Here is a 19,970-nt window from a genome sequence, read left to right as displayed (position 1 = left end):
TGCATCCAACCCTCTCTTACTTTCCACCCTCAAAAACTATAAAAAAAACCTTCAAAAATCTTTTTCTCTCTGAGGTTCTCCGAGGTCAAACTTGGAGAACAAAGGGAAGATGATGCCTGTCCTAAGGATATTACAAATCTAGGAGCAGATTTTGTCCTCCCCATCTTGTACTGAGTTGTACTTTACTTTATAGGTTGGTAAAAAAGACAAAGGAACATGAGCCAGGGTAGGAAAGTCCATCCCAAGGCAAGGACGTGCTCCACCAAGAGCCTGAGCTTACCTAAGTACTGGAGTAAAACACTATTATTTCATTAAAAGCTTTAAAAATTAATTCAACTTCCAGATATTCTAATGTGCTTGCACGAGAAGTTTATTCTAACAAATCTCCAGGTTTTAAAAAATCTCATTATTTTTATCAATACTTGAATCTTTCTAATATATTTTAATGGGAATTAAATGTGCCCAGACCTGAGATCCTGACTGAAATGTTTGCAACGCTCAGGCCAGAGCCACCGAAGACTTATGACTCACACAAACCCAAGCAAACAACATCAGCTTCATTTATTCTCTGCTGTTGGAATTCACTTAAAGCATGGGCAAGGAAAAGGGGTTTTGGGGGATTTTAATGGACAGTGTTCCCCTGAGGATGTGTTGCCAGTGAGATTCCAGCAGATGGGATGGGAGCTGTGTGTGATCATTCCAAGGCCTGAACCTCACCAGGCTCCTCTCGGCTTCTCCAGCCTGGAGAGGCCCCTCTGGAGCACACCCACCACTGCTGTCCCTGCCTGCTTCCTTTCCACGCTGGAATTGTGTCACGAGCAACTCCTTCACCCCAGCAGCCCTTCTGCACCACCCCTCACATCCACACCCGCCCACGCCGATTCCCAGGAAAGAGCTTCTCCCTGGCAGCTCCCCTGGCACCGCTCCTGGCGGCGCAGACCGAGCTGGGGCCTCCAGCCATGGCTGCCAGCTCTTGAGGTTTCTCTCACCCTTTGCTCTCTGATCTGGTTCCCCAGTCCATCCCTGAGCAGCAGCAAGGAGCATTCCTTGCCCTCAGGAAGCAGTGCTGGCACTGCCATGTCACCCATGGGTTTGGTCACAGTCACTCAAGAGTTCACAGCACAGCCAACAGCAGAACCCTCAGAGGTTGTTTCGAAGGGATTTGCCCATAAAAGCAGTTTCCTTCCCCAAAACGCAGCTGAAGCACAAGCAGAGCATTGCAGATTTAAGATTTTAAAGCATTCCTGGTTTGGTTTTGAAAGTCCACCTCCCTGAACTGATGGGGGAGTTACAAACAACATCCCTGCACCTTCCTGGAGCAGCACAGAACCAGCTGCATTCTGACTGTATCTTTTGTTTTCTTCTCCCCACAGGAGCCTGACAGCTGTCGATACAGATGAGATGAGATCCAGGTTAAGGCAAGTATGACAGGATCCCATTTCTCTCAGTGCTGAGACATTCCCCCCTCCTGGACTTCCACGTGGGAGGTGGACACTGAGCTGCTCCATAAATCAGAGGGGCATTTCTCAGCCTCTCAAGTGCTTTTGTTGCAGTTTCTTTCTTTAGGCTGCTTGAGAAGGATGTTGAATACATGGCTGAGGAGCACTAAAATATTCTGTTGCCATCCCCTCCTGATGCATGGCTTGCCAGCAGTGCCACTTGTAGGCATTCATCAAAGGTGCCTTGGTCCCTGATGTGAAATGAGCCTTCAATCAGCTCTCCCTCAACTACAGCAGAATCTGAGTTCTAAACTTCCTTGAAAATCCCCATTTCTCTCTCACTCCGTGAACATATTGTTCCAAACTGGCAGGAACTGTTATTTACATCTTTTAGCATCAACAGAATGCTGAGCTATATAAACAGTGGTTATTACTAATCAGAACGTGCTGCTAATTAGTAAAAGAGACCCTCAGCTCTCTGTGAGCCTGAGTGGGACAAACTTTATTTCTATAAAGAGGATGAACTGCATCCTCTCACAGAGCATCTCCAAACAATGAGGCTCCAAGATCTCTGAAACCTCATTTTGGCCTCCAAGCATTGTGGAGGGGGTTTGGAGCAAGCTGAAATAAATTATCTGAAATAAATAGCCCCGAACATACTTCCAGCTCCTCGAAGGAACATACCCCGGGGCCAAATCCTCCTGTCCTGGCTGGAAGCAGGAGTCAAGAGCAGAGCAGCCTTGTTCCTCAGGTTTAACTCCAAAATGGGATTTGGATCAGGGGAGGGAATGGCAGAGCAGCTTTGGACCTCAGAACTGCTCAGAGGAGTGAATTTTTTAGGCTTTGTCACACACAGCACATATCAAAGACAAACGACTTAAAAGTCTTTGAAATTCCATCAGAACTGTGGAAGGGTGGGGGGGTTAAATTCTGGTTTACAGCTCAGTGCCTGGAGGGGAGCTCACCTCTCAAATAATCCGGCGTGGTTTTTCACCCAGGCTCTTTCTGCAGATCCCGGATTTGCCATCAGTGAGGAAACCTCCTCAATTCCCAGGCCCTTTCTCCAGATCCCAGACCTGCAATCAGCGAGGACACCCCCTCAGTTCCAGTATAATGAGGACTAAAACCCCAAATTCAAACCCTCTCCAGACAAGCCCAGTCTGAGAGCAGAGAGGGGGAATGAAACCCCTTCTTAACATGAGAGCTCCTGTTTGCAGCTGATTTTGTTAATGTTGGGTGATGTTACCAAAACCAAGCCTGCCCAAGGTCACAAACCAGGCCTTTGATTTCACTTTCTTCTGGGAATATTCTGGGAAAGAAAAAAAGAGTCTTTCACTGAGACAATTCCTAAGATAGAAAGCACACTTGTTGCAGTGCTTGTTTTGCATTCAGCCCCAGGACAAGCTCCGCCACCACTGGAAAATTGATTGGATTTTCTCCAATTATCTCTTGCAGAAAACAAGGAATCCCAAACTGGCAGCTGGCTGAGCCTTCCCTGCCCCTTGATGAAGAAAGCAACACATTCCTGACCTTAACACCTGGGATAAAGGTGACCTGTGCTGGAAGCTTTGTGCAACACGCTGCTGTTCCTGCACTCCCTGCCTTCCAACCCCACTCCTGAGCGTCCCCTATGCCTGCGGAACCCAAGGGGAAAGCTGGGTGACAAGGAAGTCCTAGTTCTGCTTCTCCAGGGATTTTGAGAACAGCTCCTGAGTCCCAATGAGGCCCAAGTTCAAGGAGGCTCCTGGAGCTGCACTTTTGGCCTCAGCAGACTATGAGAACTTTGCTGATCTGAACTCCACCAGGGACACTGAGAGTGAGCAGCTGGAGGGGTCCCTCTCGTCCACCATCGCCCTGATCATCGTGCTGGTCATCATTTTCTCCTTGATAATGACATCCCTCATCACCTACTGCTTTCACAAGTGGAAACTCAGAGGGAAAAGACTGCAGAAAGCACAAGAGGAGTATCAGAGAGACCAAGAAAAGAGCATTTGCCAAAGCACACCTGGACTTGTTTCATAAAAAAAGAAAACCAGGATCCAGCACGAAGTACTTTTGAATTACCTGGAAATGAAAATCATGAAAGAACTGCAACTATGAAATTTCCAAGCAAATACATCCTTGTTTTATCTCATTTCTAAAAGTTGTTAGCAGTTTGGAGATTTCCTACAGCTTTATTATACATATATATATATTTATACACTTAGTCTCACTTGTGCTAAGTAAAACCAATGCAATGATGTATTTTTAATCTCTTCTGTCATTTTAATCCTCACTGGGCAAACCGTGGCAGTGCCTGCTCCCTGTGAGGGTGGGCAGGCCCTGGCACAGGGTGCCCAGGGAAGCTGTGGCTGCCCCTGGATCCCTGGCAGTGTCCAAGGCCAGGCTGGACATTGGGGCTTGGAGCAGCCTGGGACAGTGGGAGGTGTCCCTGCCCACGGCAGGGGTGGAATGGGATGAGTTTTTAGCTCCTTTCCAACCCTAACCCCAATTTTCTGTGTATTACTGAACCAGTAAATTTAAATCTGTTGCTTTCCCTCTTTCAAAAACCCACTGGAAGGTAAAGAGGCAGATTTGGGGTGACACCAACCAGCCCAGCTGATCCAAACCAGGGGAGCTGTGCTGCACTGATCCCAGCAGGGCCTGAAGGTGTTGAGATGCACTTGGGCTTGGGAGTGAAGGAGCTCCCAGATGGTGCTGCCAGGCTGTTCCTGAAGAACCGCTCGTGTCTTCAGCAGCAGCTCCTCGTGGGGCCGAGCCTGACATTTCAATGTTTCCTTCACACAAGGCTTGGTGCTGAGAGCTGCTCGTGGCCTTCCCACCACAAGTGGATTGAGGACATCCAGCATTAACTCAAATTCCCAAGGGAAGAGACAGCCCAACCCTCTTTTTTTAATGAGGCATCCAATCCTTTTTACACCACCCATACCACGGTGTGTTTCTATTTTCATAGCCTGTCCTGTGATGTCACAGAGAAATGACAGATTTATTGTGAGTAACGTATCTAAGTAATCTTTTCTAACCAAGTGATGGATGTAATATTAATAAATGTCATTGTTTTATAAAGTAGAAACCCTGTGAAGTTGCCACCAAGCCCCCTGCTCAAGTATACAGCTTGCTTGCAATTACCAGTACTGCTGTATGTATTTTTAAACAAGCTATAATACTGTGATGATGCTGTAAACTTACCTCTGTAGGCAAAAAATGTTCTATTTCCAAATGTCAGGATGAAGGATGTAAATGTTCTGAAAGTGCTATCAACAAAAAAAAAAAAAAAAAGGAGAGGAAAAAAAAAGGAATTTTCACAGAATATTCAAAAGGATTCTGTTACATGCTACAAATCTATTTTACAAGGGTATTTATGGATCAGACAGCCTAGTCTGTGAGAACAGTACTATTTTATTACAGAATAAAGAAATGAATAAATAAGCAGTGAATATCCATGCCCAGAAGCTGGAAAATGGTTTTGGGTTGTTTTTTTTTTAAGTACCCTGATCAATTCTTTAGGTAATCTGGAAGATGGAGGGCCCTGACAGAAGGAATCCACTCCCCCTCATCTCCCATCCACATCCTGCTGCTGTCAGTGCTGCCAAAGATCTTCAAAATCAGTTGTGGAGGAAAAAAAAGAACAATTAGTTGCATGAAAACAATGCAAATGCGCTGTTTATAGCATTAATAGCTGTTTTGCCATCATTTAAACACAGTAGATCCAGAGCAGCAGCCCCGGGGCAGGCAGGGCTGATCTGCACACACCCAGCGCCTCCCTCAGGGGCCACAATCAAAAGTCACTCTCTGAAAATCACATCCCGCGGTAATAAAATTACAGCCTGAGGAACGCAAGGAGGTTTGAAAATGCTTGAAAAATGCAGAGCTGGGAGCACTGCAGCTCTTGCTGGAGGATATGTGGATGGCTTGAGGGAACTGCACTCAGTTCAGGGTTTTGCTGAGAGCTGGGTGAGCTCCAGCTCCACAGGGGAACGTGAGCCTTTCCAGCAGCAAAACCTCATCCTTGGTGCCACCAGCTGAAAATATTTGTCAAGTTCCCCAATATAAATCAATGGGTTCAGCTCCTCTTCTTGGAACCTCAGCAAATGGGCTCTGGTAAAAAATAAAATTAAAACAAATATCTGAGTCTCATCACACAGCAGCCCCATGAGGGGAATTTCTGAGGAGGCACTGAGGGACCCCAGGGGAGCCTGGAGCATTTCAGATTTTAGTGTAACTTCAGAGAAAAGGTCCAAGATTAATGGAAAGAGGCCACAAAGATGCTCTGAGGGCTGGAGCACCTCTCCCATCAGGAAAAACTGAGAGGTGGGAGTGTTCATCTGGAGAAGAGAAGGCTCCAGGGAAACATTCCTGCACTTGAAGGGGACCTACAAGAAAAACGGAGCAAAGCTCTCAGCAGGCCCTGTGCCCTCAGGACAGGGTAATGGTTTACCTGCAGGAGGGTTGGTTTAGGGTTTTTACATGAAGGTTTTTACACTGAGGGTGGGGAGGCCCTGGCACAGGGTGCCCAGAGAAGCTGTGGCCACCCCTGGATCCCTGGCAGTGTCCAAGGCCAGGTTGGACAGGGCTTGGAGCAGGCTGGAATAGTGGGAGGTGTCCCTGCCCAGGGCAGGGGTGGGTTAGGTGGAAGGAAGGAAGACCTTTGGAAGGTCTCTTCACACTCAAACTCTTCTATGATCCTACACTGGACCAGTGGGACCACAACAGATTTCCTCAGTAGCTGGAAATACTAACTCAAATATCCCAGAATCGTGGAATGGTTTGGGCTGGAAGGGACCTTGAAGCTCATCCAGTGCCACCCTCTTGGCACCTCCCACCAGAACAGATAATTTTTGAATGTTTATCTTTGTTCCCAGCTCATATCCAGGAAGTTCATGACACTAAAACTTCATTCCCACTCAGAGCTGTGCTAGCAGCCTGTTGGGATTGACAGGGAAGTTTATCCCAGAGACACAAATTCCCACAGCCTAAGAGATGGATGGAAAGGGTATTTTTTATAGAGAAAGCTAGAGCAAATGAACCTTACAGTGCTGCAGTCCATGGGAAACTGATTTTAATGATAATCTTAGGAATTTAAGTTTATCCAAAGGGGGTCAGTTATAAAATCCAACATCCCAAAAGTGGCTATCAGCATACACAGAGCATAAACCAACTGAGATGGGAGAAACCCTCTCTGCTAGCACAGAGTTCAGAGCAATGATCTCCACAACAGCAGCAATCATTCAGAAGATTAAATCATGCAGCCCTGGGTGGCATGAAAGCCACAAAGCCAAAGCTGCAGAGCACTTTGAAGAGGCAGAGTGATTTGTTTCACAGCCACAGCTGCTTTTCCATAGGAATCCCTCTTGAGCCACCCTGCTCCTTTTATGCCCCAGCAAGCACAAACCAGGCAGCAGATGAATCAATATTCCTTGATCAGAGTTTTGGGGGTTCTTTGGATCAAAAGAAAAATCTGCTGCTGGAAGGGGAAAAAGGAAGAGACATCACCCACCCTCTCTCCCACATCCTCCCTGTCAAGAGTTTTGGATCTCCAGCCTCAAAAACTGCAGGATTAGGAAATAAATTATTTAGGGGCTCGGATCATTCATTCCATTGCGTATCTCTAAGAGCTGCTAAAGAAAAACACTCAGATCTCAGAGTCAGTGGTGATGAAAGAACAAAACAACTGTAGTGAGCAGCAGGAAAACGCATCCAACAGCCATCAGCAAAATCTGCTTTGATTTTCCTGAGGAGTTACCCGAGTTCTCTTTGTAACATTTATGCAAACAAACAAGAGCTGTGCAGGCACTGTGTGCGAGCAGGATGCTGTTCCACAGACAAACACAACGCAAGTAACTCCCAGTTCAGGATTTACAGGAAGGCTTGACAGCAGCTGCAAAGAAACGTTTCAGGAGCTCTAGAAAGCTTCTATGTTCTGAAAGCAAAAGTATCAACGTGTACAGATTATTTTTTAAGGAGTCCTGGAAGTCACTTCTTGTGGGTCTGTAAGGGCTGAAATCTGTGCTACAAAATGACATTTTCAAAGGGTTCAGTTCCTGATCACCTCTTGTACACCTGACAGCCTTTACAAGGCTCCATGTGGAATTGTGAGTGCCTTTCCCAGTGTTTGCAGATCGCAGAGACTTCCCAAGGCTCAGAGAACCAGGGAGTGAAGACCAAAATAAGGAACAGAGGTGGAGCACCCATAAAGAGACTGGAAGGGAGGAGATTTAAAGGATTTAAACATTTCTAAGGATTCCAGAGCAACAGGAAGGAACAAGCAGAGTTTATTTTTTATCCAGGTGCTCTGCAGGGACAGCTCAAAAGGGAATGTTTTTAGGGGAATATTTTTGATGGAGTATCAGAGCTGTTTGCAAGAAACCAGAACCAGCATTGGGCTGGGCTGGGTTTCCACCAGGGGCTTGACCCACTCAGTATCAGCTCCCAGGGAAATCACTCCCAGCAGATTTTTAAGCAGCAGAAGGCAGAGCTTTGCTAACACTTCTGTTTATATCCCAGCATTTCCCTCCAGGTTTTCCACTGGTTCGTGGGAAGTGAGGACAAGAGGCCAAATAGCCCCTGAGGACTCTTATAAACAACAGAGTGCACGAGGAGGGAACAGGCCCACGGGTAGGAAACACAAACCCCACTTCAGCAGTGAGTGCTCTTGTCCCAAAATGGGGGAAGAAAATGCAACGGGGAGATTTAATCCTCTCTGCTTTGTCACAAAAATACAGTGTGGGTTCATAGATAGGGATATTCCTCCAAGATTTCCACGGGGATCTGAATGCCCAGAAATGAGGAGACGGGAGGCTGAGGAGAGTCAGTCCCTTCAGGACTGAGCCAAGGCCACAAGGCCACGGCTAGAGCACAGGGCTGAGCCCTCGCTGTCAGCTCTGATCACAGAGGGGTGTAGAGGTGCCCACAGAGCACCACCAGCCTTTGGAGGCCACAGTGAAGATAATTTCAGAGATTTCCGGCATAATTCCATTTTAGTTGGATGTGTACTGAACCCCAGATCCAGTCTTTGAACAACAGTGGCTTTGTCATCTTGAAAAACTACAGAAAATTACAACAAATTCTCAAGTATTTTCTTATAGTTCTTATTCCAGTTTTAAACTCTGTTGGTTTTTTCTCCTAGGCACCTATCCTGTATAGATTCCATGATTAATTTATTAGCATTTCTCATCCTCTTGGCATCCCCAGTCCTGCTGATTAATTTCTCTTACAGCCTCATTGTTTCTCTTCTATAAATACTGCATTTCATTTTACTGCTTTCTATAGTTAACTTTGCTTTTTCTCCACCACCTGGGGCTCTCACTTTCAATTTACCACGAGACAGTGGGCAAAGACTGAGCTGAAATGCAGTAATTACACCTCCCTGCCCTGGAAAACCGAGTGATTTATTTTCCTTATGGATGGAAGCAGCTAGGAGCTGCTCTGCAATCCCACAGCAATCCCACAAAAAACAATACTTATGGCTTGCCAGATTAATAATGGAAACTGTTGGCTTCTGGAATTTGAAAAACCTATGGAGATGGATTACAATATATTGCAGCATTTGCACTGAGGAAGGAGAAAGGGTTGACTCACACCCCACACAGGCAGATCTGGTTCCACCTGCAGGAATATTAAACCAGCACCCAATCCATCACTGCCAGAGCAGCTCAGATCCATAATCACTGGAATTCTAGCCCACAGGAGGCTCTCCCAGTTCTTTACCCACTGGAGTGATGGTTACTTTCAGGCTTTCCATTTCCTGACCCTTCAGCCTTTGCCACAAGTCCCAGGGATCCTCTGAAGGTTTGGGAAAGCTTCTGAGTGCTTCTCCTAGAAGTGTGAGCGTGTCCTGAAACAGAAAGGAAACATGGAATTACTCAGGTTTGCATTCCTGCCATTTCTCACGGCCTGTATCACACACCCAGTCCCTCAAACCCAGCCAGGTGGGCAGCACTCACCCACACAGTTTGGTGGATTTGAAAGGATTCTGTTTAGGAACTCTGTCAAACAGCATGGCCCATAAAGCAGGATTCCTCCCTAAGGAGGCACAGGGAAAAACAGCTGGCCTTTCAGGGAAGCAGGGGGGAGAAGTGGGAAAAAGTGAAGCCTCACTTGAGACTAAAATTCTCAAATTTTAGGTATGGAGGTGAAGAAGTCAAAACTTTGGAGACTGGAATTATTAGGGGAAAAAAAGGAATGTGTGGTACAGCACAAACTCCCACCCTGCTCATCAACATGGAAAGAGATCTGGGGGCTTCAGGAAAGCACCTGCCTTCAGTGGGACCCCCTTCCAAGAAGGAGAGAAGAGCTCTTCCTTCAGGAAGACCATCCTGAGGAACAGCCACAGCTGACCCAAGGAATTCTGCACATTTCACTGCCCGCCCAGCTGCTCCAGAGGCACTTCCTAACAACAAAGCTTCGATCTTTGGGACACTGGCACAGACAGACAGGAATTCCAAGAAGAAATCTCAGTGTATCCCAAAGGCCTCAGCCTCCATCACACATTGCAGTGCCCTATTCCAAGATTCCTATGGCAAAGGATGAGCAAGGAAGCCCAGTGTGGGCACAGTTACCTCCTGCCACATCATTTCATTTGCCATTTCGTCTTGGACAGCCCAGCAGAAAACAAAGTGAGGAGAAATAATCAAAAAGGACCCAAAACCAATTCCAGGAGGTTCTGGGAATGACCTTCAGCTTCCATAAATCAGGCAGCTCAAATGACTTGAGGAGAATGTTGGTGCCGAGCTTTTTATTAATGGCATAGGACCCAAATTCTATTTTGGTTTGCACTGATCTCACTGCCATAAATCAGGGGGAATCTGCCTTAGACATTCTTTAGTTACAGCACCTATAAAATGGAGCATGAATTTTTTTAAACAACATTTGCTTACTCTGCAGTAAAAGTGTTCTTCCAGTTTCTCTTGGATCAAAGCACCTTCCAGCAGAGTCTTTTTTCTCCTGAGAAAGGCAACCTTGGCCAGCTCTGCTTCCTTCTGCTGGCAGTCAGGACACGCTGAAGCCTCGTGGATTTGAGCTTCTGCCACCTGGAAGAGGAGACTTTGATGCCATGAGCAATGTCTGGCCTATTAAGGTGGTAACTTTGAGAGCAATCAATAAAAATATACATAGAGGCACTGGCTAAAGCCAAAAATTGGCTTTTTAGGCAGTAGTAAAATAATTCATAGTCATAATTCCATCATCTATAACTGTTCCTATGGTGGCAGTGTGTGCAAGGCCTTAGACACCAACCAGAGGGGTTATGATTTTAAATTCTATTTATACATTTTATAAATAAATTAAGAGGCAAATAAACTCTGGAGCAATTAGTTCAAACATGCAGCTCTGAGCCAGAATCCAACCCAGATTCTGCAGCTCTGAGCCAGAATCCGACCCAGGTTGCAGCTCTGCTTGTGAGATGAACAGTGCTACTCAGTGATGCCTAGGGTAGTTTATCCACCATGAAATCTTAAGCTTATTTAACAGCATTACACAAATCCCAGGGTTTGTGCTTTTATGAAATATCAATGGTTTTATCTGATTTAATTGACACAGATTCCACCTGGCTCCATAAACACAGTGAACTGCTATACAAGCAGGGGAATCAACCCTAGAAAGTCCCATCCCAGGCCTCTCTGTCCCCTCTTCCCTGACTTGTCTGTATAAAAATGTTGTTGTGTGGAGCTACAGACAGAACCACGCAGACAGAGAGGTTCAGGTTCCTTTTCTTAGGGAATGTATTCCCACAATGTCAGACAAATAAAGAGGAAATAAAAATTCCACAAAATTTGGAAGCTGGGTTAACACCAATAGAAATTAAAAGTGCAGATGGCTGAAATGTCAAAATGATTTTAAAAGACAGGAAGCCTGAAATAATTATCACACCAGAACTGACTTTAAAGTATTATTTTTAGTGGCAGGGCTGAGGGGAGGAGCTGGGGCACAAAACCCATCCCGTGGTGGGAAAAAACCACCGGGCTGGTGACAAAAAATGAGATTTGAATTGGGTAAAGATGAGACAGATGCTTCTTAATCAGGGACTGAGGTCAGCAAGATTTTATTGGAACTGTTTTTATTAATATTATCTAATGCCTGAGAAAGCTGGGAGCATGGGGAGGTGTTGCCTTTGGAATTCTTCTAATCCCAGAGTCACAAAGACTTCACAAAAAATAATACGCAGAATAATTTGATAAATAGCTGATGCAAACATAACCAGAGAAAAAGGCTTTTTCCTTCAGCTGATCCAGGGCTTCTCGTGGACTGCAATAACTGATGACCCCAGCCTTGCTCAAGCACACAGATCAGGATTTTATCACCAGGCAATATTTTATGATGATTATTTGCTAGCAACAGTTCTACAGTGGTGTCTAAGAAATGAGAAAGATAAATCTTGGGACATCAACCCAAAACATCTCTCAGAGTCCTGAGCCTGGCATCAGTAAGGTCTGCCTGACTTGATCCTGATATTATGGCTTTTTTTCTCCAGTGGTTCTCCCAGAATTTAGGGAAGAATCTCCCTTTCTGTCCCTCAGTACCTGTTTCACAGCCTCCCTGGTGTTTTCCAGCAGGATCCTGTTCATCAGCCGGGCAGGAACAGCACAGGAATCTCCTGTCTCAGCTCTCCTTGCTGGGACTCCACACTGCAGCTTCCTGCACTTCCCACTCCCTGCCTGCTCCTGGTGCATCCCGCTGATCTTCCTGGTGCAAAAAGACCTGAGAGCATCCAGCTCTCCATGGGATAATTCGGGAATTCCTGCCAGGCAGAAATCAACAGGACAAGAGCATCAGCTGCTTCGTCAGGGAAAGAAGAGCTGCTGCTCTTTATCTGTGTGACCTCGTGTTATCCAAGGAAAACCCAAACCCAGGGTCAGGCCCTGCCTGCAGCAACAGCAGAGCAGAATTTAAATACAAATGTGGATGGCAACTGTAGCAACTGGCACAATAAATGGCTCTAAAATAGGCTCCAAAGTTGGGAGGAAATAAAAAGACAAAAGGTTAATGGTACAGGATAAATAGATTAGCAAAGGCAGCAGTTAAATACTATGACATTAAATAAACTGACTGCCAATAATATAGATTTAGCATCTCCTTACCTGAAACTGCAACTTGCTAAGCCAAAATTAATTAATATTTCAAGAGAGCTCTTCATCAATACTCTAAGGAGCAATTTGTAAGAAAAATTAGAGGCAGTGTCCACTGAAGTCACTCTGGAAACACTTCCAATATATTCCACAACCTACAGTAGGGAATTTTTTTGGAGGAAATGCAATTACATTAGAAAACACTTTTCCTCTAAAGCTTCAACAATCATTGCCTAAATTCTTTATAAGATCTTGTTTAAAAAATATCGTTCCCGCTTTCATCTTCTCTTATCCTTCCCAGTGGCACGTAAAAATAAATAAAATAGAGATTAGACTTCAGATGGGCAGGTTAGGATGGATTTACAACTTCATTCAGGGCTTCTGGGGAGATTTTCCAGAGGCTTAGAGCACAATCAATGCAGTATTTCATGGGCATGAGCACAGGATGGGGCTGTGTGAGGCGGGAGACACCACAGCCCTCGAGGTGTCAATGCCCAAAGTCAGGCAGGGGATGACTCCAGAGGAGTGGCCAGTTTAACTCCAAGGATTCACACACGAATTCCTGCTGGGAGGTTGGATTGTATCATTTAAACAAGCCCTCCACATTGGCTGTTTTTTCAGGATTAAATTCAGTTTCCAGACAGGCACTGCCAGTACCTTGGCATTCCAGTCCCGTGGGATATCTTGGCATGATCACAACACCAATCCTTAAAATATTGAACAATGTGACTATAACACTTCCTCTAAATTCCCTGTGATTAGTTTAGTCCCAAAGACACAAGATACAGTTGTGGAAATCTGCAAAGAAAACTGAGCACCTCTTCAGAAATCCAATGTTGATGAAGGACAAGGGGATCCATAATTAAAACTAAGCAAAGCAGGAATTTTGTGGCTTCATGAACAACGTGGAAAATGTGTTTAAGTGCAACTACTACAGCTCAGAAGTGAGCATCACAGAGCAATTTACTCCTCCTAAGGAGATGATGTATCAAAATGATTAAAAGCAAAGACGTGGTGACAATTTATAGACAGATAAATAAGAATTAGCATTACCTTAAAATGCAATTTAATTTAAAAAAAAAAAAAATCTGGGGGAGCATCATAAATATCTGAGTGGAAACCACCATTTCAGTCATCAGGTGATTTTCCTTACAATTTCAGTGTAGAATCCTGTAAAAAAAGTGGAAATCATGTGCCACTACTGGGTTTAATCACACTAATAAAATATTCCTGGCAGGTTCATTTATGCTGAACATAGAATGAATAAAAAGATTAAAAAGTTACCATTGTGAGGGGGGGAAAAAACCCAGAACAAAAGCATTTGAGTACACAAAGGCAGAAGTAAAACACATCAGGTCCACTGAGCGTTTAGTGACAGTTTAATACCAGCCTGATTAATTCACTTAACGCTCTTCTGACATCCACAAGTGCAATTTTATTAAGAATTGGTTTCTAATAATGCATAAATCCTGTGCTGCCACACACCCACCCATCTGCACCTCCAGACTTCAGAAGAAACACTGGCAAAGGGAACAGCAATTTTTAAACCTCACTGCACGACTCAGTGCTGGAGTTACTTTTTCATGTTAATTCACGTAACAGGAAGCTCAGAAAGAATATAAATTAGGGATCAAGGACTAGAATTTCATGGAAACAAGCCCAAAAAATGGTGAGAAAAGTTTGTCTTTTAACTGAAGTATTTACACATTCAGATTTCCCCCAGGTGTGGGAGGTTCACCTGTCCAGGCGGTCTCAGCTCTTGCTTTGGTTGGATTTATTCCATGTCTCTCAAATTCCCTCTTTTCCATGTGTGATGCAGACATGCTGGAAGGCTCCTGCTCCATCTGTGGTGGCAGAGCTGAAGGTCAGTGCAGGGCATCCCTGCCAGTGCCAATGACTGCTCCAGAAGGACATTTTCTGCTCTTTGGTTGCTCCAAACCCAGCGTTGCCTCTCTTCGTTGGGGAGGAGAGAGGCAGAACAGGTGACAAGAGCAGCCCAAGTGAAGCAGCACAGGCATCGATCAGAGCCACGTCTCGCCCAGAGGAAGGTCACAAAACATGGAATATTCAGGAAGTAAAGCCCCACAAAGTGCACCAAGAAGCTGCTGTGATTCCAGAAGCCCAGGAGAGAGAAGCTAATCCCCATGTCTACATCCCAAACCCTGCTGAGGGGTTGTAACTCAGTGACCTACGGAGGTTTTGCTGTCTGTGTGCAACTCCAGCCTTAAGTGTGACATTTGAAATCCATGAGGGAGTAAAATAGGAAAGTCTTTATGAGTTTCCTTTTCCTTCGATGTCTTTGATTTAATATGAAAATTGGCAGGCATTTTGTTGTTATTATTCTCTGCTAATACTCTATTTTAAGAAGATAAAAAGTAAAAAGAGGTAACTGTGAAAGGCAATAATCAATAACTGCTCTTCAGTAAGGTTTTACCTCTGCAGCTCCAGATAACATCTTCATAATTAATTGATGATAATAAATTGATTTTACAGTTCAGATGAACACGCTGACAGCCTGACCAGCAAAGAGCATGAGAAAGATCCCTGCACGTCACACAGGAGTGAGAGAAACAGGCTGAAATGTCAGGCTGTTTATCACAAACAGGAATTTAAAGTGAGTAAAACTCCTCCAGCACAGTGAATCATCACACAGACACACAATGACCTGGGTTGGAAGGACCTTAAAGCCCATCCAGTGCCACCCCTGCCCTGGGCAGGGACACCTCCCACTGTCCCAGGCTGCTCCAAGCCCCAATGTCCAGCCTGGCCTTGGGCACTGCCAGGGATCCAGGGGCAGCCCCAGCTGCTCTGGGCACCCTGTGCCAGGGCCTCCCAGCCTCCCAATTACAATTGGGAACAATCACAGCAGCAGTGCAGTGCTAACAGTGCAGGAAGATGAACAGGCAAAGCATTTAATGGAGACACATTACAAAGGTGAGAGGCACGTTGTGAACACAGCACCAGCCAGGGGGTTAAAGAGCCCCACCTGAATTTTCAGATACATCCAAGCTGAAGAACTGCCATTTCCTGAGTACATTTTAAAGATGACTAACATGGAATAATCTCTGTGGAACTGAGAATTTATAGTCATGGCTGTGATGTATTTGCCTAATAACAGCTCGTGCTACCACACTGGGGTGGAGGGACAAAGACAACTATGATGACAATTTCTCCCTTCTCCTGAGGCCAGCATCTTTTTCTTCTTTCAGCCCACAAAGAAAACCATGAAAAATAAAAATGACGCTCCAGAGTGTTCCCATAGGCACAGAACCTTTTGCTCCCCCATCACATTTAACCCTATTAGCAGTCAGATGAGAGAGAAAGTCTTGAGGCAATAAAACAAACCCTGATTCAGAATAGCCTGTGTGCTCAGTGCACACAATTCACTGAGCTGAGTGTTCTGAGGGGACCCACTGTGCAGCAATCCAGTTCTAGGTCAGCTCATCTACTGCATTTAAAAAAAAAAAAAAAAGTATCTCCAACTTGCTAAAACAAGACAAGATTTTGCTAAAACAATACAAGATTTGGGCGGTACCAAGTGCTGAATGATTAAACCCAAGAGAAGCATTTTTATGTATCAGAAGACAAAAGTTGCTGTGCTTATTTTATGATCATATTCAGCAATAAAAAATGCAATGCATGGCTAATTATGATTGATCTGGGGTTAACATGGCTGGGTTTGCATCAAAGAAAGATAAGCATGAACCGTATTTTGTGCTCTTCATATTGATCACTGGAAGCACCAATGTAGCTGAGAAGGGCTGGGCTGTGACAGCGACAGGAAAAGCAGGAGACAAGCCAGGTCTGCTACATCAGCTCAAGATAATGGAACAGAACTTGCTGCTCAAGCCTCAGGGACCACTGACTCTCCCTGCCACCAACATCCATCACCCAAAGGCAGAGCATTCCCTGGTGCACCACTACGAGAATCTGACAGTGATTCTATGAATAAAATCCTCCGAGTGCAACTTTCAAGGGAGAACCCTGTGGAGATGGCAAACATCCTCACCCTTCAGCTGTGGTTCATCATTGATTCAGTGCCTCTGAACTCATCAGGTCCCTTTCAATTTCTCCAGGAATCAGTCACAGGATTCTGATGTATTTTAGGAAGGTTATCTTGGAGGAGCAGGCCAGGAGAAGCCTCCCTACTATAGATGAGCTGCTCCACACAAGCTGCCTTCCACTGAACTGCAGCAACAGAGAAATGCAGGAGATGAGTCAGGAACCCACAACATTGACTCACCACTGTGGGGAAGGAGCTCTGCAATTCAGAGCAGCCTAGAAGTGACCTCAGCTCCTGCTTTTCTAGGACAGATGGGTGCTTTGAGGATGCCTGTACACAAATTCCATGCCATTAAGTGCCCAGGCAGGAGGATCTCCTGGTTAATCAGTCTTACAGTGACCCACAGAACTCCAAGTTTGCTCACTTCCCATGAACATGCAGATTGAGGAAGATTCCCCGTCTGCTCCCATTATTTTTTGCTCAATTACAGCTTTCTTGCTCTTTTTTCTTAATTAAAAATAGCATCTCTGACCCACTTTTTGACAGACTTTAGCAGGGCTTGCATCCCACCATCTGCTCTCACAGTTCCTTGCATAACCAGTACATGGAAATGGATCCTTTCCTTCCTCCTTTCCCTTCTCCTCCTCCTCCCTACACTCCATCATTATTTGGTTAAAGATGCTCCATTGTTCCTGCCAAAATTGGTGCCCTGCTGCCTCCCTCAGCTTGGGAAAGGGACTAAAACAGGGCAAACAAGTAAGTCAATAATCAACACAGTTGATTAACAAGAGGGGGAAAACCATTTCACACAATACATTCTGAAGTCATGTTTATTTTGGAGGGGAAAATCCCCAAATTTCTTAATACCTGTACAGCTGGAGAGAAAAAACCTGAACAGTCCAGTAAAAATGTGAGGATTACAGTTAAATTTAAAATGTGGGGACATTTTTCAGTGTACTTTCCCAGGTTTTGTGGTAGTGCATCACGAGGATAATGTCACTACATGGGCAGATATGGGATATGGGAGACAAACTGCTCTCCAAGAAAGCATAGAAGAGAAACTTTGTACTTAATTACCTGGCTAATTAAGCCAGGCTAATCAGCTGGCTTAACAGCCTGTGTATAAAATTTAAGTCAAGTTTACATCCCCTTCCAAAAGAAGGAATTATAACTTGTGCTGAAGTTACCACACTCACCAGCAGGAGTTCTGACGACAGATTTGTCTGGCTGAATCCCAGTGTCTTTATTTTTCAGATCAACCCATTTTCCCATGGCATCAATCCATTTCCCTATGGCAGCTCTTTCCACAGCTGCAGAATCCACCGCCTCAGACTCCCCCTCTGCAAGGAAAAAAGGTAACTTGGAACACACATTGTGAGGAAAGCGAAGTGGGAGGCAAATAATCCTCCACTTGAATGTGCCAGTTCTCCCTGCTGAGGGAGAAGAAACCCTGAGCCACAGGAATACACAGATGAAGCCAGGGATTTCAGCTTCTGTCCCACAGAATACCTCACACTGCTCATTTCTAATCACCCCTGAACCACGGTATGGGATTCCCTGAGAAAATGAGAGCTGCTGGCACATTCAATTTGATCTGAAATGCCAACTTAACCCCCTGTGCCTCCTCCCTGCTGCAGCCCCATCACTGATTTCCAGCCCTTCGTTTGTGGCTGCTCAAGTGCTTTCAGGAGCTCTCTCAGGATCTTGGTCCAAAGGGAAAATAATGTGGCACAGAGAGAATAAAAATTCTGTATCAGCTCCCTGCTCTCCAGTTTGATGGTCCTTGTGGGTCCCTTCCACTTCTGAATATTCTGAACTCCAGTTCTGCAGGAACTGAGGAAACCACAAAGATGTGAAAAGACAAAAAACTTCAGAGGCCTGAGAAGCCACTGAAAGCAAGATGAAAATGAATGGTCCCAGTTTGAAGGAGCACCTGACTTCCGTACTCTGTTTTAGGGGACTTTAAGGTTTTTAAGGTGCCAACAGAATTTCAGCATCACAAGATTACTAAGGAAGCATTTCCATGGCCAAGTCCTTCCCGTGGAGGTGTCTGAAGCATGGATCTGCTCAGCACTTTGCACAGCAAGGACATTCCATGCAATTTTCACCTTTATTTTTGCTGTTTGAAGGCCCCCCTGCAGCGATTGAAGCTGTGAAACACAGGCCTCAAACAGAGAGAGCTCTGCATACCAGCATGGCTTTGGCCATGTGATGATGTGCTTTCCAACGCCTCTGACACAGCTGACCCCTCCAAATCCTCTGTGGAACACCACGATCCAGGTGCTTCGCTCTCCTCTTCCTCCTCCTCCTCGCTGAAGGACTCAAAGGTGTCTCCTGAATAGTCCAAAGCAGAGCTGCTGTGACTCTGGCTCAACTCCAGCCCCTTTCCACGGCTCCCAGAGCTCTCTGCCAGGGCAGTCGCCATGGGGCAGCTCTGCAAATGAAAACAAAAATAAAGTCAGCTTCACAGGGAGGACGAGTGGGTTAATTACAGCAACATGGGATATACAGAGGGCTGTTACAGTCAGATCACACCTGATTTAACACCCACAACAGGTGGGTAAAATCTCAACTCAACTGTGATCAAGCCAAAGCACTGACTGGAGCAGCACACGTTCAGATCCACGGGGTAAAGGCACAGTAACAATTAGCACTGAGCATTAGCCATGAATTCTGAGCAGCATTCCTTTCAAATCTGCACTGGATTACAGTAATGCTTGGATAAAATTATTCATTTTAAAAAAATAAAATGCAAATCTTCCCGTTCTATTATTAAGAAGAAACTTACAGGAAAGATGAGGTAGGACTATTTACAAGAGCAGGTAGTGACAGGACAAGGGGGAACGAGTAGAAATAGAGTATGGTTAGATGAGATAGTGGGAAGAAACCTCCCACTGTCCCAGGCTGCTCCAAGCCCCAATGTCCAGCCTGGCCTTGGATTACAGGGATCCAGGGGCAGCCCCAGCTGCTCTGGGCACCCTGTGCCAGGGCCTGCCCACCCTCCCAGGCAACAATTCCTGCCCAATCTCCCATCCAGCCCTGCCCTCTGGCAGTGGGAAGCCATTCCCTGGCTCCTGTCCCTCCATGCCTTGGCCCCAGTCCCTCTCCAGCTCTCCTGGAGCCCCTTTAGGCCCTGCAAGGAGCTCTGAGGTGTCCCTGTGTCCTTCCCTTCTCCAGCTGAGCACCCCCAGCTCTCCCAGCCTGGCTCCAGAGGGGCTCCAGCCCTGCAGCAGCTCCATACCCGGTAACTCCCCGCAGCCAGGCCCGTGCCCGCCCCTCACGGGCTCCGGGAGCTGCTCTGCCCTTCACTCGCTCCCCACAGCCCTCAGGGACAGGCTCTAGGAGGTGTTTTTCCCTCCGCTCGGCCCCACGATCTCACTCTTTACCCCGGCCCGGCTCCCCCGGGCGGGAAGGGGCGGCCCCGGCGCTGAGGGCGGAGCGGGGCGGGGAGGCCGGGCCGGCCGC

The 19,970-nt window shown here is 45.9% G+C and overlaps 1 protein-coding gene across 6 annotated transcripts; it reads right to left on the bottom strand.

Moving 5' to 3' along the window:
* Positions 1-1,920: 1,920 nt before the first annotated feature.
* On the bottom strand, positions 1,921-19,926 carry C14H8orf48 (chromosome 14 C8orf48 homolog). 6 transcript variants are annotated; one of them, XR_007206748.1, is made up of 8 exons: positions 19,892-19,926; positions 18,696-18,939; positions 17,702-17,845; positions 11,957-12,174; positions 10,316-10,468; positions 9,018-9,273; positions 4,629-4,693; positions 1,921-2,515 (listed from the first exon to the last, which is right to left on the bottom strand). XR_007206748.1 is itself a non-coding variant. In XM_048318659.1 (8 exons), exons 2-7 carry the CDS (start codon positions 18,928-18,930, stop codon positions 4,662-4,664), a joined length of 909 nt encoding a protein of 302 aa, XP_048174616.1. In that variant the 5' UTR covers positions 18,931-18,939; positions 19,892-19,926; the 3' UTR covers positions 1,921-2,515; positions 4,629-4,661. The 6 variants fall into 6 exon arrangements, 5 of the variants coding, with proteins under 5 accessions (XP_048174616.1, XP_048174618.1, XP_048174619.1 ...); XM_048318659.1 differs by having other exon boundaries at positions 9,147-9,273; XM_048318661.1 differs by lacking the exon at positions 1,921-2,515 and adding an exon at positions 2,522-2,748 and having other exon boundaries at positions 9,147-9,273.
* Positions 19,927-19,970: the final 44 nt, after the last annotated feature.

This window comes from Corvus hawaiiensis, chromosome 14 (assembly GCF_020740725.1).
Source record: "Corvus hawaiiensis isolate bCorHaw1 chromosome 14, bCorHaw1.pri.cur, whole genome shotgun sequence".
NCBI lineage: Eukaryota > Metazoa > Chordata > Aves > Passeriformes > Corvidae > Corvus > Corvus hawaiiensis.
The sequence above is the reverse complement of the archived record's forward strand: the minus strand, read 5'-3'. Positions and strand labels throughout refer to the sequence as shown.

Bases quoted from the DNA above. Each gene is read 5' to 3' on its own strand.
- C14H8orf48 (XM_048318659.1), bottom strand. From the start codon at position 18,930: ATGGCGACTGCCCTGGCAGAGAGCTCTGGGAGCCGTGGAAAGGGGCTG. The intron at 9,274-10,315 runs GTAAGCAAATGT...TTTCTGTTTCAG, and splicing joins AAGAACACTTTTACTGCAGA to GACACGCTCACACTTCTAGG. The intron at 4,694-9,146 runs GTAAAGAACTGG...TTTTGTTGATAG, and splicing joins AGTAACCATCACTCCAGTGG to CACTTTCAGAACATTTACAT.